General features: G+C 42.1%; 1 protein-coding gene across 7 annotated transcripts in view; it reads left to right on the top strand.

Annotated features, from left to right (window-relative positions):
- Positions 1-24,464, top strand: part of LOC140204197 (protein Shroom4-like) — a 150,245-nt gene that overhangs the window by 111,701 nt on the left and 14,080 nt on the right. For 6 of the 7 annotated variants that reach the window (XM_072270674.1, XM_072270679.1, XM_072270680.1 and 3 more), the window contains 3 exons: positions 3,627-3,691; positions 5,116-7,125; positions 13,602-14,099. In XM_072270674.1, the coding sequence (XP_072126775.1) occupies positions 3,627-3,691; positions 5,116-7,125; positions 13,602-14,099 (2,573 nt within the window). The remainder of the gene's footprint in view (positions 1-3,626; positions 3,692-5,115; positions 7,126-13,601; positions 14,100-24,464) is intronic. The other variant, XM_072270676.1, reaches the window with a different exon arrangement.

Here is a 24,464-nt window from a genome sequence, read left to right as displayed (position 1 = left end):
AAATGTTAGCTGTGTTTCTGTTCAAAGGTCAAAGTAAATTTATCAAAGTACATATATCTCACCATATACAGCCCTGAGATTCATTCTCTTGTGGACATATTCAATAAATCCATAATAGAATAACAACCATAATAGAATCAATGAAAGATCATATTCTATACCTCAAATGCTGCCTGATTTGCTGAGTGCTTCCTGCTTCCTGCTTTTACTGTTTTTGCCTCTTAAAACCGGTTTGGCTGAAATAATCCTGCTATATCACAAGACCATAGTCAGACTAGACAACTCAGTTAGCCTTGCTCCACATTTCTCCAATCTACATTAGCTGCATATCACACTACCTGAAGATGAGCTTTATATATGGTTGCTCTTTGAAAATCATAGGTGTACAATCAAAATGGTTGAGTGTATTTGCATATTCTTTTAAAATATTCTTTTGGTTCATCAGGATATGATTCTATGTACATTCTGTTCAGTTCTATGCCTGAATTTGAATCATTTCCTTTTCCAGTAAGCAGTCCTAGTAATGGGATGTTACTTCTGGGCCCAAAATAAAATACACAAAGGAAGCTATGACCAAGCCATGACTCCTATACTGAAGTCTTAAGAATAATTGGAAGGATTTTAACAGAATGCTGTAGGGTTCAAGGCACTAACTCAGTTGCAAGTACATGAACTAAGTTATTTGCATTTAACTTGCTGTGAGGTATAGCTGATGTACAGTGTGTAGTAGTTTTGTGGTGAATTCATTTGCACGAGGCCATCTGTACTTTGTAATGGTGGAGTGTTACTATTATTTTGTTTTTCCTTTGATATTGACTTTTTCTGAGATGTAGATTTACATTCTCCAGTGGCTGCCTATCTACTTTGTTCCATAGGGTTCAACAAAGGTAATTTCTCCCTCAGAAGTTCAGACAACATACTACATTAACTGAGTGAGAAAATAAGGAGCCTATTTTTTCCATTGTGTTGCTCTCTCTTTTATTCAAGGTTCTTGGGAACATTTGGAATGCCTTTACTAGCCAACTTAGTAATGACTAGACATGTTCAATATAAAGTGATTCATTTTAAATTGGCCATCAGAGATTGCTTGCTCTGTTTTTCATTAATTGTAGATGTGAAGTTAAAGAAGTCATTTTTAAATTGTATGGACAATTTTCTCTCCACGTTGATTTGGCTATATGATGTATGTTTAGCTGTCAAAAGGGAACTAACACACAACCTTCTACACTTGAACCTCTCCACGTCTGGGTCCTTTTCCTCTTTTATTGGCAGGTTGTGTGTGTTTTTTTTTCTGTTGCTTCTGCAGGCTTTTGTGTGCTCCTGATGCATGAGTTCAAGGGGCTTAATACCACCATGAGTTTCTTTTTTACTTTGAGTGGACATGGGTCAGAGGTTTTTGGGAATGTTGGATGGCTTCAAAGAAGACTCATCCTTGATTTCTTTGTATCATCATCCTTGTATTCAACATCCTTGAAGACTTTTTCCTGTTCAGCTGGTAACTCCCTCTGAGCTTAGGCGCCATGGTAAGGTAGTGGTTAGCGTGACACTATTACAGTTCAGGGTGTCAAAGTTTAATTATGGCATCCTCTGTAAGAAAGTTTGTATGTTCTTCACATAAGAGCACAAGAACATAAGAAATAGGAGCAGGAGTCAGCCATCTGGCCTGTCGAGCCTGCTCCACCATTCAATAAGATCATGGCTGATCTGGCCATGGACTCATCTCCACCTACCTGCCTTTTCCCCACACCCTTAATTCTCCTATTATGCAAAAATCTATCCAACCTTGTCTTAAGTATATTTAGTGAGGTAGCCTCCACTGTCTCATTGGGCAGAGAATTCCACAGATTCACCATCTCCATCCTAAATCTACTCCCCCCAAATCTTGAGGCTATGTCCTCTAGTTCTAGTCTCACCTACCAGTGGAATCAACTTTCCTACCTCTATCTTATCTATAATGAGAGTGTGTGGGTTTCCTCTGGGTGCTCCAATTTCCTCCCACAGTCCAAAGGTGTGCTGTCAGTAGGCTAATTTGTCATTGTAAACTGCCTTGTGACAAAGCTTAGGAAGGCTGCTGGGTGGCTTGGTTCAATGGACCAGAAGGGCCTGTTCCACATACTCTAAATAAGTAAGTAAATGTCTGTCTGGGGAGTGTGGTAATTGGCATGAGACAATGTGGTCACCTTAGTGTTGCTAACCAAAATGAACTAGGTCCTTGATGCTGAGGGTGTTGGCTTGGAATAGGTCATGGCATTGGTTTGTCTTTTCAGTGAAGTTGCTGGATTTGGATGCTATTTTTCCCAGTGTCTTGTGATGTTTGCTCTAAGTTGCCAAGGTGTGAAACAGGTGTCAGATACTGACTGTGGGCTTCCTGTGTCTTGTCTGAGTTCTTGATTTTCAAGTATATTTTTCCTTGGTCAACTAAAAGCTATGTTGGGAAAACTATGTTGGTTGGAAAAAAGTTAATTTCTCATAACAGCTTAGAATTGAATGCCTGTCTGGGCAATGTGGTGTTAAGCATGAAATGATGTGGCCAGCCAGTGAATGTGAAAATCCTGTTCATTTGCCTGCAGGTGGACTGTGATTGGAGGAGCAGCTGTTTGGACACTGAGAGGTGGTTGTCCAGGAGCATCCTGGTGATCACTGACCTTCTGAGTACCAAACGGCAGGAAGACCCTTTTGTAGATGGAGGATGGTGAATCTATTGCCATAGATGACTATGGAGCCTGTCAATGGGGTTATTTAAGATATATTGGGATATTTATTTGAGAGAGAAAAATAAATCAGCCATGAACGAATGGCAGAGGCTCATGGGCCATATGGCTTAATTCTGCTCCTACGTCTTATAGTTTCATGGTAGTTACAAGTCAAATTTGTTTTCTTGGAAGATGGCCATGGTTCAGAATCTTTGAGCCTAAAAGTGTCTTCCTCATCCCAGATGTGGACAATGTGATTGTAGATTGGAGACTGAAGCTCTTCACTGCCACATTACTGACTGCTCCAAGGCTTCATTATTTCTTGTTTGAAATATGGCCTGCTTCACCTGTTGGTTGAGTGTGCAGAAAGGCTGATCCAAATGGGCTACTTGCGATGGAGTCTTGAGCATGGAGTAGGAGAACACATGCATATCATGACTGTCAGTGGATGGACCTGTTTTCCACCATTTTTTTTTTTTTTAATCACACATTTCTGTTGTACCTATGTCTTCAGATGCACTACAATTGCAGGATTAAGGAGAGTGTAAATATTATCACAGACATTAGTTTTTTAATCTGCATTTTGAGAAACTATTGACCTGATATCAGTTTAAAATAAACAGTAATGAAGTCCAAAGAATAGAGATTGGAAATGTTGGAATGGAGATACTTTTCAACAGGTCACTAGTTATAAAATGGTTGAACTATATTTGTAATATAGTCCACCAGCTAGTTCTGTACTGCAGTGCTTTTTCCAAGTTCCACAAACCGAATTTTGGCATTGTCAAATATTTAGTTTAGTTTCTAATTAAGGGACCTGTCTCCAGCCTAGCTAACAGGAGAAATTCCAGGGCAGCGTTGATGTGTTTCCCAACTGTGCCATAAATAGGGCTGCGGATGTTTCTTTGTACTGACTGACACTCTTCTTTGCAGGGATATCCGGTGGAAAAACTGGATCAGACTGAGATAATAAACAGGAAGTTTTCTTCACCAGAAAGGTAGGAGCTTAGTGATTTAATTCCATGGAATGCCTTCCTTATTCCTTGCTAATCGCAGAGTTTTATTTGACAGATTACTTGCATGTAATGTTGGATTTTCAGAGGTAATGCTGAATATGCTTTTCCTCAAAGTAGACATAGATTACCAATCAAATTGATTCTGAGATTTATGTACCCTTACAATTTTCAAGTGTCCATCAGAAAGAGTTCTGGTGGCAAGGATGATGAATACTGATAGTAAGCAATTAGCTAACTGATAAAACAAGTGCCAGGCTGTCTACCTATTCAGGGAAAGTTGTATTTCATTTATCACAACAGTGCATTGAGCCCACATAGGTATTTGTAAATACAGTATTCAGCACATGATTTGAAAAATGCTTTCTAAAACCATCCTTTTTTTTTCTTGTATTCATCTTTCTTATAACACAGGAGGCCTTTTGGTCCATCAGGTCTCAAAGGATTCCCATCAATCCCATTCCCTAAATTATTTCCAGTAACCTATTTTCTCTTTCACATGTCCATCAAGACCCAGTGAATCAAGTGCCACTCATTTACACCAGGAGAAATTTACAGCAGAGCTAAACTGCCGAACAGCACGTGTTTTGAGATGCGAGGGGAAACTGGAGTATTTGGAAGAGACCCATGCAGTCATGGAGAAATCATGGAAAATTCACACAAGCAGCAAACAAGATCAGGATTGACCCAGTCAGTGGAACTGTATGGCAGCAGTAATGACTGCTGTGCCAACGACAGGCCCTACCTTGTCTATTAGAACACCACTTAGTTCCTTCCGTACCACTGTGCTGCTACTTTCTCAATTACAATCCCACAGCCACACCTTTGTTACATTCTTTGTCCTTCTATTGCTAAAATGGCTGTGTTCATGACCCTGTTAATTTATCTTAGACCTTTCCCAACCGGATTGACAGCAGGGTGAATACCAGTTTATTGTAATATAGAAAAGGAATAAAATGCACAAGTGCTGGTTGTTAATGAAGAGTGAAGCAGCACAATATCAGATGGAAGAAGACTGGTATTATTTAAACGTAGAGACTGTAACTGGGTACTTAAATGGCCTCTTTATTGCTTGTGGTCTCCCAGTGTTTAAATTAATAAACAATAAATGATGCTGCCTGGCCTGCTGAGTTCCTCCACCATTTTGTGTGTGTTGCTCAGATTTCCAGCATCTACAGATTTTTCTCTTGTTGTTAAATACTACCAATAGCTAATGTTAGCTGCATCATTTCCATTATTTCACTGTCCTTGGCTCTTTCTTTCACTCTCACTCACACTTCTTTTAGAAGACCCATCCCAACCATTGCAGTTGCATGCAAGTTTAGTTAAAGAAAAGCATGATACAGCATCACAAAATATGTATTGTGTGTATCAACATAATTGATCAAATAATAATTGATGTCTTTCAGAGAAACAGAGGTGCAAACTCTAAGCAATGTTCAAGAAGCATGTTCTGAATCAAACTCAAAAGAGAATCTCAATAATGACCGAAATAGGCTGCCAAGGAACCCAAGAGAAGAAACTTCTTGGGAGACGCCCAGCCCATCTACTACATTACCTTTGAAATATCCTGAAAATTCCCCACACTCTCCTGAAAGAGAAGAAGGAGTTTGCAACTGTACCACTTGCCATATGGTTTGTGAATCACCAGGTGTATTGAAGTCTGAAGGAGAGAAACATGCTTTACATGATCTTGAGGCATGTAGCTATGATGATTTATCTGCCAACAAAAAAAAGAAAAAGTCTCCACCACAGAGGCCACCACCACCAGACTGGGGGAAATACAGATTACAGAAACTGTCTCAGCGTGAAACAATAGATTTGGGAAAACAACCATCGCAATGCAAATCATCAGATTTGGAAACACATAATCCTAGGAATTTGCCTCAACATGAATCTCCAGTTGCAAACAAGAGTCGGTTTGGGAAACCACCTCAACACGAGTTGGAGAATTTGGAAAAGGGCCAGAAAGAATCTAAATGTGAATTGCCGGATTTGGAAAAATACCAGGCCAGGAAACTACCCCATCATGAATTGGAGGACTTGGAAAAGTGCCAGTTCAAGAAAGTGATCCAAAATGAGTTGCCAGATTTGGAAAAGTTGCAGCCCCAGAAATCACCTCAACATGAATTGCTAAATGTGAACAAGTACCGATCTAGAAGTCTGGGCCAACATGAAATACCAGATGTAGACAAGTTTCCACCCCAGAAACTCTCCCAGCTTGAATTGCCGGACGTGGAGAGGTATTCATCCCGGAAACTCTCCCAGCATGAATTGCCGGACATGGACAGATATCCGGCCCGGAAGATGTCCGAACATGAATTGCCGGACGTGGAGAGGTATTCATCCCGGAAACACTCCCAGCATGAATTGCCGGACATGGACAGATATCCGGCCTGGAAGATGTCCCAACATGAATTGCCGGACGTGGAGAGGTATCCACCCCGGAAGCTGTCCCAACATGAATTGACAGATGTGGAAAGGATTCCACCCCGGAAACTGTCCCAACATGAATTGCCAGACATGGAGAGGTATCCACCCCGGAAGCTGTCCCAACATGAATTAACAGATGTGGAAAGGATTCCACCCCGAAAACTGTCCCTGCATGAATTGCCGGACATGGAGAGGTATCCACTGCGGAAAATGTCCCTGCATGAATTGTCGGACATGGAGAGGTATCCACCCCGGAAAATGTCCCTGCATGAATTGCCGGACATGGAGAGGTATCCACCCAGGAAACTCTCCCAGCATGAATTGTCAGACATGGACAGGTATCTGTCCCACAATGAATTGCCCGATTTGGACAAATGTCCACTCCGGAAACCATGCCATCATGAATTGTTGGATATGGGCAAAATTCCATCTCGTAAACTATGCAAACATGAACTGCCAGAAATCGAGAAGTACCAGAGCCAAACACTGTCAGAACATGAATTGCAAGATTTACACAAATACCATTCCCGGAAACTTTCCCTGCATGAATTGCCAGATTTGGAAAAATACCAGTTCAGAAAACTATCCTTGCGTGAATTGCCAGATTTGGATAAATATCGGTTACAGAGAGATGCTCAGTATGAATTGGATCCTATGTTAATCTCAGAGCCCACATCAATGAGCTGGAAAAGGTCAGAACCATTGACTGAGAGGGAAGCATGGGCTTATTCAGATCTCTCTCCAAATACTGGCTCAGCTGTGGACACCACAACACAATATTCCCATCCATCACAAATCTGTACAGAGTACTCAACAGGCTTTCAGTACAGGTATCCAGGATCCAGTTTCATTAATCCAAGATGCTTAGTACCTTCCTCTTTAGTTCCTGTTTCAGGCGAACATATGATCACTTCATTGTATAATTATAAATCACAGAGGCCAAAGATGAAATTGGCAATGCCCCTGCACAGTGAAGTCACACCAAGGTAATTGCATAACTTCTAACAAGTATCAGTTTAAAACTAAAGTGAGGATTTTGTCCTGGAATTAATCTTATGAGCTTGGATTCCTCGGACAGAAAGATAGGCTGATTACTTTTTGGCAAGATATTGTCAGGTGTCCACTATTTTAACTAAATACTTCATTAATCTTTCTGAATTCATCTTGTATGCTATATCAATGACTATTGGTGCTGCTTCCTGCGCCCATGCTGAGCTCATCAATTTAATCAAATTTGTGTCTGAATTCTATCCTACCCTCAAATCAATCTTTGACACCTTTCTTCCCTTTCTCGATCTCTGTTTGGAGGCAGACTGTCTGCTGATAAATTTTATAAACGTACTGATTTGTACAGCTGTCGCTTGTAAAGATGCTTTTCCCTTTTCTCAGTCCCTTCATCTCTGCTGCATCTGTCCTCGGTTTGAGGCCTTCTATTCCAGGACATCTGAGATGTTCTTTGCCTTCAAAGAACCGGGTTTCCCTTCCTCTACCGTCAGGGCTGCCCTAATCTGTGTCTCCTCCATTTCCCACACATCTATCATCGCCCTATCTTCCTGCCTCCATAACAGAGCTAGAACTCCCCTTGTCCTTATCTACCACCCCACGAGCCTCTGCATTCAGCACATCATTCTCCACACCTTCCACCATCTTCAATGGGATCCTACGTTAATCACATCTTTCCCTCTCCACTCCCCAACTATACACAGGAATCACTCTCTACATGACTCCCTTGTCCGCATTTTCTCCCCGCTGATCTCCCTCCTGGTACTTATCCCTGCAGACAGGCATGTCCATTCACCTGCTCCCTCACCACCATTCAGGACCCCAAACAGTCCTTCCAGGTGAAACAGTACTTCACCTGTGAACCTGTTGGGAGTCATCTACCATATCCACTGCTTCTGCTACAGCCTCCTCTCGAGACACAATGCAGTTTAGGGGACCACTTCTCAGGTACCTTTGCTCCATCTGCCACAAAAAGTGGGGTTTTCCACTGCCACACGAGGAAATCTGCAGATGCTGGAATTTCAAACAACACACTTAAAAGTGGCTGGTGAACGCAGCAGGCCAGGCAGCAGCTCTAGGAAGAGATACAGTCAACGTTTTGGGCCTAGACCCTTCGTCAGGACTAACTAAAAGAAGAACTAGTAAGAGATTTGAAAGTGGGAGGGGGAGGGGGAGATCCCACTGCCACCCATTTTAATTTTACTTCCCATTCCCATTCTGACTTGTCAGTCCACATCCTATTCTACAGTCATAATGAAACCACCCTCATCTGGGTAACCTCCAACATGATGGCATGAATATTGATTTCTCTAATTTCTGGTCATTTCTCCCCCTTATCACTTCTCTCCACACCTTCCTGTGGTGTCTCTCCCCACCCCCCCCCTTCTCTTTCTCTTGTCGTCCACTGTCCTCTCCTATCAGATCCCTTTTTCTTCAGCCCTTTACCTCTTCCACCTATCATCTCTCAGATTATTACATCATCCCACCTTCCCCCCTCACTTGGTTTCATCTGTCACCCACCAGCTTACACCCCCTTCCCCTCCCTCCACTCCACCTTCTTTATTCTGGCTTCTTGCTCCTTCCTTTCCAGGACTTATCAAGGGTCTCAGCCCAAACCTTTGACTGTTTATTCCCTTTGACAGATGCTGCCTGACCTGCTCAGTTCTTCCAACAACTTGTGTGTGTTGATCATCTTTTTGAAGCAATTAGTAATCTGATATTTGCAGTAGTTAACCCCGTTCCAATTGCAGGCTTTGGCTTCAACTACCTTTCTCTGGGGTTTTAGTACCATTGTGGTTCTTCTGCTTCCATGTTACGTTCCACATGGGGGAAAAAGTAAATGCTTATCTCCATGCTTCAAGAAGCTGACAGGAGTCTTGTAACTCCTGCAATTTCTCTAGGAACTTGCTGCTGAATGCAGAAATCTACTTCAGGCTTGCTCTCTTCATGCTAATAGTACAGGTATTTTGCTGGAAGAAGACTGTGCCTATTTTGGTAAATGTTTTAACATAGAACATAGAATAGTACAGAACATTACAGGCCCTTTGGCCCACAATGTTGTGCCGACCCTCAAACTCTACCTCCCATATAATCCTACCACTTTAAATTCCTCCATATACCTGTCTAGTAGTCTCTTAAACTTCACTAGTGTATCTGCCTCCACCACTGACTCAGGCAGTGCATTCCACGCACCAACCACTCTCTGAGTAAAAAACCTTCCTCTAATATCCCCCTTGAACTTCCCACCCCTTACCTTAAAGCCACGTCCTCTTGTATTGAGCGGTGGTGCCCTGGGGAAGAGGCGCTGGCTATCCACTCTATCTATTCCTCTTAATATCTTGTACATCTCTATCATGTCTCCTCTCATCCTCCTTCTCTCCAAAGAGTAAAGCCCTAGCTCCCTTAATCTCTGATCGTAATCCATACACTCTAAACCAGGCACCATCCTGGTAAATCTCCTCTGTACCCTTTTCAATGCTTCCACATCCTTCCTATAGTGAGGCGACCAGAACTGGACACAGTACTCCAAGTGTGGCCTACCCAGAGTTTTATAGAGCTGCATCATTGCATCGCGACTCTTAAACTCTATCCCTCGACTTATGAAAGCTAACACCCCATAAGCTTTCTTAACTACCCTATCCACCTGTGAGGGAACTTTCAGGGATCTGTGGACATGTACTCCCAGATCCCTCTGCTCCTCCACACTACCAAGCATCCTGCCATGATAAGACATTCGATCAGAAGCTAGGAAAGCAGTTGAAGTTTCCACTGCTCATTCCAGATTGTATAGAAAAGCACTTCAGCCTTTGTCCCCCTCCACTGACAAATGTTAGAACAAATAACAATTACCCCAGGTTCAGTTGGGGAAAAGAATTGAAAAAGAAAACATGTCTTCTATTTTAAAAGGGTATGCTGCTTTGATGAGCAGAGATGCTGCCTTTCACATGTGGCAAATTTTACTACATGTTGGTAACTGGAATGGACTTGGGAAATCAGTAAAATCTGGGAAGGACAGCATTCCAAAAGTGGTAGCATTTAATAGATAACTTCACAATTCATAACCTTTGATTTCTGAAGATCAAATGTAATTTTTTGTGTGTGCATATGTGTGTGTTTGGAACAGGCAGGAAATGAAGCAGAAATGAGGACTGTTCTGTATATTATTTGGTTTGGAGCCTCCTGAAGTAAATATACTGGGGATTTTCCTTTTTCAAAAATAGATTTCCTCTTCTCATCTGAAGGCTAAGGAAACTGATTGCTGATAGGTGTGGCTTACCCAGGTGTTAGTTGCATAGTGACGTCTTGTCAACATTTCCATTATTCACCTATGAGACTTGCGTACAAAGTTGGTAATCCGTTCAAGCTTGGAAGGCATAATTGCTGTGCTTGATTCTGTTCATAAATACATTTTGTGGCCGGAATCAGCAATTAAGAATGAAACTTTGACTAATTATTTTCTACTTGGTTTTTCCTGCTCCCATGGATGCTAAGGCCAACTATAGCATTCCAACTGCTTCATTGGCAGAGATGAGCTAACTTGGGGATTTTTATGGTCTGTTCGGCTCAGTGCTACACGACATGAATATTCTGAACGATCAAGAGACATTAATTATATTGGCCTTAAATGTTTCTGTGAAATAGGTTTTTTTCAAGAAGTTATAGCTGATAAGATCTTAAAATCGATGGGCATCAGCTGATATCAATGGCAGTGGGCCATGTGATAGAATGGTGCACAGTTTAAGTCTGTTAAGAGTGTTACTCTTTGTGGAGATTTCAGACAGATTAGCTTTTCTATTTAAGTTTTCATTTGAAATGGCCATTATGTGATTAGCCACAAAGTACTTCTGGTATTAAAATGCAACACTAGGAAATGTGTTTCGGGGGTTGTTTCATATTGAGAGTTGTTGCGATTTTTTAAAAAATCTTTGATATTTCATGAAGAATAAAGTTCCTATTTTCCCTTTGGAAGATCAATTAGCTTGATATAAATTGGAACATAATTATTTTTAGAAAAATAGATTGCAAATCACTGTGGAAGCTAGAAATCGGAAAGAAAATCCAGAAATGTTGTAAGTAATTGACATTGCGTCAATGAGGAGAGAAAGTAAACATTTGAAATCGAAGCTTTCTTCAACGAACAAATGCATCAGTGATCTTCCTTTCTGTTCTGTGTTTTTCCCATCAGCATACCCCTACTCCCCAACAGGCACAAATACCACACACACACTATTCTCCCTGTTTTAAAAGTTATGCCTCTGTTTTTCTGCTTCTGAAAACTTTTCTTTCCAATTACTAACACCTCCTGTTTTTACACTATCTTCTGAGGATATGTAAGACTCTTTATAAAATTGAGAGCAGGTTTTTCATGATTTTTTAACTATTTTGCCACCAATCTATCTCTCTGAAAGTCAGTGAGACAGAGAGGCATTTTTTCATAAATGGGCTAGGGGAGAGGGAACTGCCCTTGCAATAGCAAAATGGTATAGCAATAGTACAAGTATCAATCCAGATCCTAGATGCTTTCTGTAGAGAAGGTTTACATTATTTCTTTCTGTGCGGGTGTCCTCCAACTGCCCCCATTTTCTTCTTCTTCCCAAAGTGTTACTATCAATTACCCTTCAGTGCACGTTAATGCAAAAAGCCTCAAAGGAAATTTGCTGGATGTGTATGACAGTGAATAAACTGCAGGGAAGAAAGGAGGATTAATTGAATGGATTACTTCCAGGAAGCCAGCATAGACCTGAATGACCTCCTTCTGTGAAGTTGCACTGTACTGGACTTGGTGCACTTAATGCTGATGCTACATATTTAAAAGTAAAAGCCAATATAATTCACCAAGAGTGAGCTTATTTAACACATAAGAGAACTGGTATAAATTTATTTACCAGCAGCCCTAGCTCCCATCACAATCAACCCAATTCCTGACAACAGTTCACACTGGTTGCAATCAATGGGCTGGCTCTCTGAGCGTAAACTATTAATTAGCAACTTGCTCAGAACCCCTTAGAGTACAGAATAATAGGGGGAGATTTAACTGAAATCATGATAAGTTTTGATTGAGTAAATAAAGAGAGAAAAGAATTCAGCGGCAAAAGAACTGGCAAACCAGAACACGTTGATTTAAAATAATTAACAAAAAAAAAAGCAAAAAGTACAGAAGTTCTGATCATTTGAAATGAATTGATGGCTAATTTTCAGGCTCTCATGGCAATTTCATTAGTAATGTCCGCTGGAGAGATTTTCTTGACTATCGTTCAAAGTTAGTTTCAGAATAAGGCTCTGGGATGTGTTACATCTAACTAGGCAAGTGAATGGTTGGTGTTCTTGATATTGATGTCAATCCGGAAGACACTTAGGCATTATACATGAATTCTGTGCTCAATTCTGGAGTGGGGCTAAGGATTAGTACCATGTAGCTCAAAGGAAGAGAAAGTACCACCAATTTAGTCACAAAATTTATAATGCCACCCACTACTGAGAGAATCTGCTTTGATGCTACTTGAGTATGCAGTACTGGGTAAAACAAAGTGAGGTCACTGTTTCTCAATATAGTAGACAAGGGGTTTTAACTTACAGGGGACATTTAGAGCTACTGTTTGAATTCCTTGAAGGAAGGAATATCCCACAGTGCAGCACACTCCTGATGCTACTCTGGACTTACTGACCTGAATTAAGGTCTGTGTTCTCAGAATGGAGTTTGAACCCAAGACCCGATGCTGCTACACACAGCAAGTGCTCTACCATGAAGCTGAAGTTGTCATGTGAAAGCTGTGAAAAATTGAATGTTCCTGACATACTGTTGGAGGAGAATTCCAGAGACAATCTTCTGTGCAGGGGAGGTGGGTGGCAAAGAAATAAAAATAGCATGGAGAAGCCAAATAGATATCTTTGGGGACATGTTGGCTTCAACATTTCCACTTGGATTACTGCCAATCTAACCCCCATTTATCACAGATAACAAAGCCAGCTCATCAAGGTCTTTACCAAAAGGATTTGCTGTAGAGGGCATGGAGGGATACCAAAATGTCTACATCTCTGTTTTCCAGAGTTCAGAAGAAATAAGAAGAAACCTCATAGAAACATAAAATTCACAGGGTTGAATCTATAGATTTAGGAACAATGATATCCCCTGGTAGAAGAGTCTACAATTAAACATCACAGATTTAAGATAAGGGATAGGCCTTTTGGGACTGAAATAAGAATAAATTTCTTCATCTATGGTCATTTTTTTAATTCTTTGCCCTGAAGAGCTGAGGTGGCTTGGTCATTCATTGTATCATAACTGAGATTGATATAGTTCTGGATTTTAGAGGAATGTAGGGAGTGAGGCAGCTTCTTGAGTTAGAAGATCAGCCATGATTATTATTGAATAGCAGAACAGGTTTGAGGGATTAGGTGGCCTCTCATGCTCCTGCTACTTTGGTTAAAAGGTTTTAAATGTTTATTTTTCTTTCCTCAGAAATCAAAAAATAATGGATTCAATGGGAGCAGCAATATCCAGAGGAGGAAGAAACTGGCCTTTTGAAAACAACATTCCACAAACAATGAATGAAGTCGATCTGGGTTGTCAGCGATGTGGGGAGTCATACTCAAGTATTATCAGCAGGCAAGGTGAAAGGTGGGAAGATTCAGAAATTCACATAAAACCTGTCAACAGATCACAAAGAAACATTATAAGAAGACCCTCTTGGGATCCTGGAGAAGGAATTGAGACAGTGAGGTGCTGTCCAGATATAAAGAGCAGACCTCCCACTGAGTTGACTTCAGAGGAATTAGTGAGAGATATTGCAGGGAAAGACCAATCTCTGGCAGATATTCTGGATCCAAACTCGAAAATGAAGAGCGCTTTGGATGTGATGGGTGGAATCTTTCCAGAAAGCAAAGAGGAGCTGTCGCAGGCACGTGAGCGCAAGAAACGGAATCCACTACAGTTGAGTCTGAATATTAACTCCGAGAAGTAAGTCTCTTCCTGATCTTGATGATTCAAAGTTCAAAGTAAATATTATTATCAAAGTACATGTATGTAACCATATACAACCCTGAGATTCATTTTCTTGTGGGCATACTCAGGAAATCTGTAGAATAGTAACAATAACAGGATCAATGAAAGATCAACCAGGGTGCAGGAGACAACAAACTGTGCAAATACAAATATAAATAAATAACAAGAGCAAGACATAATGTAATAAAGAGTCCCTAAAAGTGAGATAATTGGTTGTAGGAACATTTTCAATGACCAAGTAAGTGTCATTATCCTCTTTTATGCAAGTGGGTGATGGTTGAGGGGTAGAATCTGTTCTTGAATCTGGTGGTGTGAGTCCTGAGGCTCTTGTATCTATAGCAGCAGCATGAAGAGAGCATGATGTGCGTGGTGAGGACCCCTGATGGCTGCTGCTTTCCTACAAAAGTATTTCATGTAGATGTGCTCAGTAATTGGGAGGGCTGTACCCATGATGTACTGGGCTGAATCCAATACCTTTTGTAGGACTTGCAATTCAAAGGCATTGGTGTTGCCATACCAGGCCATGATGCAGCCAGTCAATACACTACACATCTTTAGAAGTTTTTCACAGTTTTAGATGTCAAGCCAAATCTCCAGAGGAAGTAGAGGCACTGTTGTGTTTTTTTTTTTTTTTTGCAATTGCCCTTGTGTACTAGGTCCAGGACAGGTCTTCTGAAATAATAACACTGAGGAAAGTAAAGTTGCTCACCCTGTCCACCTCTGATTCTCCGATGAGGACTGGCTCATGGATCTCTGGTTTTCCTCTCCTGAAGTCTATAATAGGTCCTTGTTCTTGCTGACATTGAGTCAGCGGTGGTTGTTGTTGTAGCACCACTCAGCCAGATTTCCAATCTCCCTCCCATATGCTGATTCATCACTACTTTTGGTTCGGCCCTCAACAGTGCAAATTTGAATATTACACTGGAGCTGTGCTTAGCAGACAGTCCGAGGTGTAAAGTGAGTAGAGCAGGGGTTAAGCACAGAGCCCTGTCGTGCACCGGTGCTGATGGAGGTTGTGGAGGAGATATTCTTGCCAATCTGAACTGACTGGGGTCTACAAGCGAGGAAATTCAGGATGCAATTGCACAAGAAGGTACTGAGGCCAAGGTCAGAGCTTATTGAATAGTTTTGAGGGGATGATGGTATTGAATGCTGAGTTGTAGTTGATAAAGAGCATCCTACTGTATGCACCTTTGCTGTCCAGATATTCCAGGATTGAGTGAAGAGCCAATCAGATGGCACCTGCTATGGACCTGCTGCTCCGATAGGAAATCTGGAGTGGATTCAAGCTGCCTCGCAGGCAGGAGTTGATGTGTTTCATCACCAACTTCTCAAAACATATCACAGTGGGTGTAAGAACAACTGGGTGATAGTCATTGAGGCAGGTCACCATGCTCTTCCTGGGCACTGGTATAACTGCAGCCTGCTTGAAGCAGGTGGGTACCACACACTGTGGAAGCGAGAGGTTAAAGATGTCAATGAACACGCCAACCAGTCGGTAAGCACAGGCCTTTAGTACGTGGCCAGGTATCTCTTCCAGTCCGGATGCTTTCCATGGATTCACGCTCACGAAGGCAGCCCATGTGTCACCTTCAGAAACTGAGATCATAAAGTCATCAGGGGGTGTGGGGGATCATGATGGTTGCTCAGTGTTCTGATGGTCAAAGCAAGCATAAAAGGCATTGAGCTCATCTGGAAGCAAAGCCCTGCTGCCTCCCATGCCACTTGATCTCACTTTGTAGGAGTTGATAGTACTTAAGCCCTGCCACAGCTCGAGCATCCCTCATTAATTCACGTTGGTGCAGAATTTCCACTTCACCCATGAGATGACTTTCCAGAGTTCATACCCTTACATCTTGGAGCTTCTTTCGTCTCCAAACTCAGCAGATTTTAGGTCTCATGGTTAATAAGCAGACTCAGAGAGGAACTGAAGTGTTCAATGCAGTGGAAGTGTAATGATATTTATTCTAGCCTAGCAATATGACAAATCTAATCTTTAAACGTTTTTTTAAAAATATATAGTTAAAGAAAATTACTTGTGGTAACAAATAGAAAATGTTGGAGTCAGGCAGCATCTGTGGAAGGGATTAAATAGTAGACATTTTGGGCCAAGACCATCAGGACTGGAAAGGAAAGGCAGAAGCCAAAATAAGATGATGGGGGAGGGGAAGGAATATGGAAGGATGTGGGTTATTTATGTTCATGCCAACAGGTTGGAGGCTACTCAGATAGAATATGAGGTGTTGTTCCTCCAACCTGAGCTTGGCCTCATCATGGCAGCAGAGGAGGAGGCCATGGACACATGTCAGAATGGGAAAGAGTAGTCAGTGTGAAACGAATAGTCGTTGGGAGGATCCTGCCTCTTGCAGTGGACAGAGCAAAGGTCATCAGCAAAGTGGTCCCCAATCTGCCTTGGGTCTCACTGATGTAGAGGAGGATGCTCCAGGATCACCAGATACAATGGATGACCCCGACAAACTCACAGGTGAAGTATTGCCTCACCTGGAAGGCCTTGAACAGAAATGAGGGTTAAGTAGTAGGAGCTGGTGTAGCACTTGTCATTCTTGCAGGGATCAATGTCAGGAGGGAGACCAGTGGGGAGGGACAAGTGGACAAGATGGAGAGTGATCACTATAGAAAACAGAGGTGGGGTGTGGTAGCATCCCATTGGAGATGGCAGAAGTTTGAGGAGAATTCAAAGGCGCAGGATACATATCAAAGAAGATTCTAAAGGGAGGAGGAGGCAACTGTGGCTGACAAGGGAAGTCAAAGACAGCATAAAAGCAAAAAAAGGGCGATAAAATATAGCAAAAATTAGTGGGAAGTTGGAAGTTGGAGAATTGGCAAGCTTTTAAAAACCAACAGAAGGTAACTAGAAGAGCCCAGAGGAGAGAAAAGATGAAATATGAAGTATGCTAGCCAATAATATCAAAGAGGATACAATAAGTTTTTTCAGATAAATAAAGAGTACAAGAAAGTCAAAAGTGGATATTGAACCGCTGGAAATTACGCTGTGAGGTTGTACTGAGGGATAAGGAAATGGCAGAGGAACTTAATAAATATTTTGCATCAGTCTTCACTATGGAAGACACTAGCAGTGGACAAGAAATTCAGGAGTGTCGGGGCAAAAGTGAGTGCAGTTGCTTTTCCTAACGAGAAGGTGCTTGGGAAGCTGAATAGTCTGAACGTAAGTAACTCATCTTGTCCAGGTGTAATTTTCCCCAGGTTCTGAAAGAAGTAGTTGAAAAGATTGTGGAGGCATTAATAAAAATCTTTTAAGAATCACTAGATTCTAGTATGGTTCCGGAGGACTGGAAAATTGCAAATGTCACTCCACTCTCAAGAAGGGAGAGAGACAGAAGGAAGGAAATTACAGGCTAATTAGTCTGATCTTAGTGGTTGGGAAGATGTTGGAGTCGATTGTTAAGGATCAGGTTTGGGCGTTCTTGGAGGCACATGATAAGATAGGCAAAAGACAGCATGGTTTCCTCAAGGGAAAATTTTGCCTGATAAAACTGTTGGAATTATTTGAAGAAATAACAAGCAGCATAGACAAAGACGAGGCCTTAGATTTTCAGGTGGCCTTTGACAATGTGCCTCACCTGACGCTGCTGAACAAGATAAGAACTCAGGGAAATACAAGAAAGATACTAGCATGGATAGAAGATTGACTGATTCGCGGGAAGCAAAGAGTGACAATAAAGGGGGCCTATTCTGGTTGGCTGTCATTTACTAGTTGTATTCTGCAGGGGTTGGTGTTGGGACCATTTCTTTTCACGTTAGAACATAGAACAGTACAGGCCCTTCGGCCCACAATGTTGTGCTGACCCTTAGACCCTGCCTCCCATATAACCCCCCACCTTAAATTCCTCCATATACCTGTCTAGTAGTCTCTTAAATTTCACTAGTGTATCTGCCTCCACCACTGACTCAGGCAGTGCATCCCACGCACCAACCACTCTCTGAGTAAAAAACCTTCCTCTAATATCCCCCTTGAACTTCCCACCCCTTACCTTAAAGCCATGTTCTCTTGTATTGAGCAGTGGTGCCCTGGGGAAGAGGCGTTGGCTATCCACTCTATCTGTTAAATGTCACTGATTTAGATGTTGGAATTGAAAGCTTTGTAGCCAAGTTCGTGGATGATCTGAACATAGCTGGAGGGCAGGTAGTGTTGAGGAAACAAGGAGTCTGCGGAAGGACTTAGATTTGGGGAATGGGCAAAGAAATGACAAATTGAATATAGTGTTGGGAAGTGCATGATCATTCACTCTGGTAGAAGGAATAAAGGCATAGACTATTTTCTAAATCAAAAATTCAAAATACAGAGGTGTAAAGGGACCTTGGAGTCCTTATGCAGGATTCCCTGAAGATTAACTTTCAGGTCTAGTTGGTGGTGAAGAAGGCAAATATTAGCATTCATTTCAAAAGGACTAGAATATAAAAGTAAGGATGTAATGCTGAGGCTTTGAGGCATTGGTCAAACTACACTTTGAGTATTGGGTGAAGTTTTGGGGCCCTTATCTAAGAAGAAAAGTCCTGGCGTTTGGAGAGGTTCCAGAAGAGATTCATGAGAATGATTCCCGAAATAAAAGGGTAAGTAGTGGTTGATGGCTCTGGGTCTGTACTTGCTGGAGTTTAGAACAATGATGGGGGAAATCTTATTGAAACTGTCGAATATTGAAAGATCTAGATAGAGTGGATATGGAGAGAATGTTGCCAATAGTGGGGTGATCACAGACCAGAGAACACAGCCTCGCAGTAGAAGCTAACCATTTAGAACAGAGATGAGGAATTTCTGTAGTCAAACAATACTAAATCTGTGGATTTGATTTACACCGCGGCTGTTAGGCCAACTCATTGGGTATATTTAAAGCAGAGGTTAATAGGTACATGACTAGTCATAGTCATACTTTATTGATCCCGGCGGAAATTGGTTTTCGTTACAGTTGCACCATAAATAATTAAATAGTAATATGTAAAGTATGCCAGGAAATAAGTCCAGGACCAGCCTATTGACTCAGGGTGTCTGACCCTCCAAGGGAGGAGTTGTAAAGTTTGATGGCCACAGGCAGGAATGACTTCCTATGACACTCTGTGTTGCATCTCGGTGGAATGAGTCTCTGGGTGAATGTACTCCTGTGCCCAACCAGTACATTATGTAGTGGATGGGAGACACTGACCAAGATGGCATGCAACTTAGACAGCATCCTCTTTTCAGACACCACCGTGAGAGAGTCCAGTTCCATCCCCACAACATCACTGAATGAGTCAGGGCATCAAAGGTTATGGGGAGAAGGCAGGAAAACCAGTTCTTAAACAAGATTGCTTTCTATGTATACCAGCCTTGAGGTTTGATTGGGGAATACATTTAGTATAGCATTGCCCATTAATGTGTCGCTGTAATTATGTATGGAACTGGCCAACTGTGGGAATTACTGAGGGATTGGATAATGTATTGGTTTGGCACATATTCTTTAGACCAAGGAAGTGCGAGGTTAATTTTGAACCCAATTATCATGAAAGTGCAAAAACTCTTTCAGAATCACTGATGTTCTCTGAAATGTTTTCGTGCACATTGCCTTGGTTCATTAAGTGCATCTTCAAGAAGCTGCATCACTGCTTCCCACGTCATTCGGAACTAGATGGACAAGGAAGTTGAATACAATGCTCTAGCTACATCCAGAAGGCTTTGGTTCAAATCTTGCATTTGGCACTGAATAATGGCGGGTAAATACCAGAAGATAGCACGCATTTTGACCATTTAAAATTTGTTAGCCAAGTTGTGAGTACTGTGGCCATATCATTAGCTCTACTGTGATCAGCAGCTCAATTCAGCTTAGGGGACCCATAAGCTACATATCAGACAAATTTCCTACTCTCGTTTGCTCATATTGCGTAAGAAGAGGGGGAGCCTAATCCATTTGCAGATCTTTGTATATCCTTATTCAGTGGATTTGGTTAATTGGGTCACAATGGGACCAGTACATTTTGAGCCAATTAAGCAGCTTTCCCAATTAGCCGAAGTTTCATGAGAACAGTTAAAAAGACAAACTGCCATGTAACTGAGTAGGAAATGATGTATGTAAGTGAAACATTAAACAAATTAGAAGGCTACCAATACTACAGAACTATAAAACTAATTCCTAATAGTTATCGATGGAGGAATTCAACCAGTGTACACTGCCAAGTTCTTTTGATTGTAAGTAAACAAAATCAGCGCAGACACCTAGTGCAGATAGTGGACTGCCTTCATTGCCTTCCTGCATGAAGTTAGTGTCATAATCCAATAATAAATTGCCTGGCATCCTGTGTCGTCACCAGCTCAGGTCATCAGTTTCCTTGTCTGCATATTCACGCTGCTTTTTACATCGGTATCCATCAGACCAAATGGATAATATAACACAAGCGCATGCAGCTGATGCTATTTACGAACTGTTCGCTCAATGTATGCTGTAACGTCCAATGGCAACTGACACTAGTTAGAAACTGTTCGGCAACAGTCTCCTGTCCCAATTAAGTGGCGTAGTGTCCCAAATAAACAAAGAAAATCCTGGCTATTTTCTCAGTTTACTTTTGGTCTTTAAGAGTTGTCCCAAATAAGGGATTGCCCCAATTAATCAGAATCTATTGTACATGTTTCCTCAATAGTATTTCTTCCTCTGCATTTTAAAAAAAAAAGTTCTTGTAAGCCACCTCTCTTAGACTCTACCTGGTGTCAAGTAATCAGCTTAACTCCCCTCACTGGGTACATTTGTGCTATCCAAGCAAAACATTTTTTTTCCCATAACTAATTGGACACCTGAAAGTGGTGATTTGGTGAAGGTGGGATATACTGTTTGCCACAGCTAAAACATCTACTTACATTTTCTCTCTCAAGTAGATTATATGTAGAGAAAAAGACAGAGCAGAATACAAAGCTGTCATACAGTGGTTAAATGTAAAGCAATTTTAATAGAGCTTCAGGATATTTTACACATCTTATGAAAGGTGTGGTCCAGAGCCTGTGTCTAAGTTGTTGCCACGTCGTGGACATAATTTGTATTTCAGAGCTGTGCCAGGAAACAGAAAGCTGGTGGTATCTGTTCTTTAAAGTCAGCTGGCACAGAATTGCATCTTGTAAACCAAGTTGTATTTTGTGCAAGCACTGAATTTATAACCAAACTCTACATTAAAAAAAATCTACATGTAACTAGCTCTAAGATAAATACAGGATCCTTAAAAATTGAATTGAGAGGCAAGAGAACCATCACACCAGTACAAAGAATCGCCACCTATTGGAGGGAACTGGTGAAGTGAGTGAGGTAGCAAGTCTGCAAGGTGAATTACAAATATAAAGTAATAATTATGTGAGAGTCCAACTGTTCCCAAGTTACCAGAAGGAAGGACTATGGGAATGAATAGGGAAACAAGTGTTTTAAAAGTTTACAGAATGATCTTTTTGCTCTGTCCATCAAGGGGAAAAAAAATCCTGAAGAATGGACCAAACAGATAAAAATAAGTGCGGGGGAGTAATACAGTAAAATTCAAGATAAAAATCAGAGTAAATTATGTGGGCATTTGGGTAGAAGTAAAGAAGAACTATGCAGAAATCTTTGAAAGTAATAGAATTACTTGTAATAAAATTTCAGCAGCATGTTAGCACGATGGCAAGTGTCATTTGCCAGTCTATCTTAGCTAATTCACGTCTCATACCTTCAAAGTTACCCCTCTTTAAGTTCAGAACCTTTGTTTCTGAATTAACTATGTCACTCTCCATCTTAATGAAGAATTCCACCATATTATGGTCACTCTTACCCAAGGGGCCTCTCACGACAAGATTGCTAATTAACCCTTCCTCATTGCTCAAAACCCAGTCCAGAATAGCCTGCTCTCTAGTTGGTTCCTCGGCATGTTGGTTCAAAAAACCATCCCGCATACATTCCAAGAAATCCTCTTCCTCAGCACCCTTACCAATTTGGTTCACCCAATCTACATGTAGATTGAAGTCACCCATTATAACTGCTGTTCCTTTATTGCACACATTTCTAATTTCCTGTTTAATACCATCTCCGACCTCACTACTACTGTTAGGTGGCCTGTACACAACTCCCACCAGCGTCTTCTGCCCCTTAGTGTTACACAGCTCTACCCATATCGATTCCACATCTTCTCGGCTTATGTCCTTCCTTTCTATTGCGTTAATCTCTTCTTTAACCAGCAACGCCACCCCACCTCCCCTTCCTTCATGTCTATTCCTCCTGAATATTAAGTATCCCTGAACATTGAGCTCCCATCCTTGGTCACCCTGGAGTCATGTCTCTGTGATCCCAACTATATCATAATCATTAATAACAATCTGCACTTTCAATTCATCCACCTTATTACGAATGCTCCTTGCATTGACACACAAAGCCTTCAGGTGCTCTGTTACAACTCTCTTAGCCCTTATACAATCATGTTGAAAAGTGGCCCTTTTTAATGCTTGCCCTGGAATTGTCGGCCTGCCACTTTTACTTTTCTCCTTAGTACTTTTTGCTTCTACCCTCACTTTACACCCCTCTGTCTCTCTGCACTGGTTCCCATCCCCCTGTTGTGAACTAACCTCCTCACGCCTAGCCTCTTTAATTTGATTCCCACCCCCCAACCATTCTAGTTTAAAGTCACCTCAGTAGCCCTCGCTAACCTCCCTGCCAGGATATTGGTCCTCCTAGGATTCAGGTGCAACCCATGCTTTTTGTACAGGTCACGCCTGCGCCAAAAGAGGTCCCAATGATCCAAAAACTTGAATCCCTGCCCCCTGCTCCAATCCCTCAGCCACGCATTTACCCTCCACCTCATCGCATTCCTACTCTCACTGTCGCGTGGCACAGGCAGTAATCCCAAGATTACTACCTTTGCGGTCCTTTTTCTCAACTCCCTTCCTAGCTCCCTATATTCTCCTTTCAGGACCTCATCATTTTTCCTACCTATGTCATTGGTACCTATATGTACCACGACCTCTGGCTCCTCACCCTCCCACTTCAGGATATCTTGGACACGATCAGAAATATCCCGGACCCTGGCACCAGGGAGGCAAACTACCATCCGGGTCTCTGGACTGCGTCCACAGAATCGCCTTTCTGACCCCCTTACTATCGAGTTGCCTATCACAACTGCCCTCCTCTTCCTTGCCCTACCCTTCTGAGCTACAGGGCCAGACTCTGTGCCAGAGGCACGGCCACTGTTGCTTCCCCCGGGTAAGCCGTCCCCCCCAACAGTACTCAAACAGGAGTACCTATTGTTAAGGGGCACAGCCACCGGGGTACTCTCTATTACCTGACTCTTCCCCTTCCCCCTCCTAACCGTGACCCTCTTGTCTGCCTCCCGTGGCCCCGGCGTGACCACCTGCCTGCAACTCTTCTCTATCAACTCCTCACTCTCCCTGACCAGACGAAGGTCATCAAGCTGCAGCTCCAGTTCCGTAACGCGGTCCCTTAGGAGCTGCATCTCGATGCACTTGGCGCAGATATAGACGTCCAGGAGGCTTGGAGACTCCAGGGCCTCCCACATCCGACACCGAGAACAGCAAACTGCCCTCACACTCATACTGCCCCTCTTCTCAAATAACAACAGAAAATGAATGCCAAACCTTCCTCGCCTCGCCCGTTTCCGCCTAAGCCCGTTGAGCCGAAGCCCATAAGTCTTCACTCTGCTCCCGGCTCACTCTGCAGCCCGCAAACTACACTGCCCGCTCTATGAGGCTCTGTTCCTTTTAAATCTGCCGCGCTGCACTGCCCGACGTCACACGCCTGCACAGTCCCGACTCTCAGAATGCTGTTGGAGAAAAAAAAAATAACGAAAATTTCAAAAATGTCTTTCTCGGCACTCCCACTCAGACTCTCAGACTCTCAGACTCCTTCTTCGAATCCATCGTGATTAAAGGATTGACGGTGGATATGCAATGGCAAGCATTTAAAGATTGCATGGATGAACTACAACAATTGTTCATCCCAGTTTGGCAAAAGAATAAATCAAGGAAGGTAGTGCACCAGTGGCTGACAAGAGAAATTAGGGATAGTATCAATTCCAAAGAAGAAGCATACAAATTAGCCAGAGAAAGTGGCTCACCTGAGGACTGGGAGAAATTCAGAGTTCAGCAGAGGAGGACAAAGGGCTTAATTAGGAAGGGGAAAAAGATTATGAGAGAAAACTGGCAGGGAACATAAAAACTGACTGTAAAAGCTTTTATAGATATGTAAAAAGGAAAAGACTGGTAAAGACAGATGTAGGTCCCCTACAGACAGAAACAGGTGAATTGATTATGGGGAGCAAGGACATGGCAGACCAACTGAATAATTACTT

Source organism: Mobula birostris, chromosome 10 (genome assembly GCF_030028105.1).
Source record: "Mobula birostris isolate sMobBir1 chromosome 10, sMobBir1.hap1, whole genome shotgun sequence".
In the NCBI taxonomy this organism is placed as follows: domain Eukaryota; kingdom Metazoa; phylum Chordata; class Chondrichthyes; order Myliobatiformes; family Myliobatidae; genus Mobula; species Mobula birostris.
This window is presented reverse-complemented; position numbering and strand designations above follow the sequence as displayed.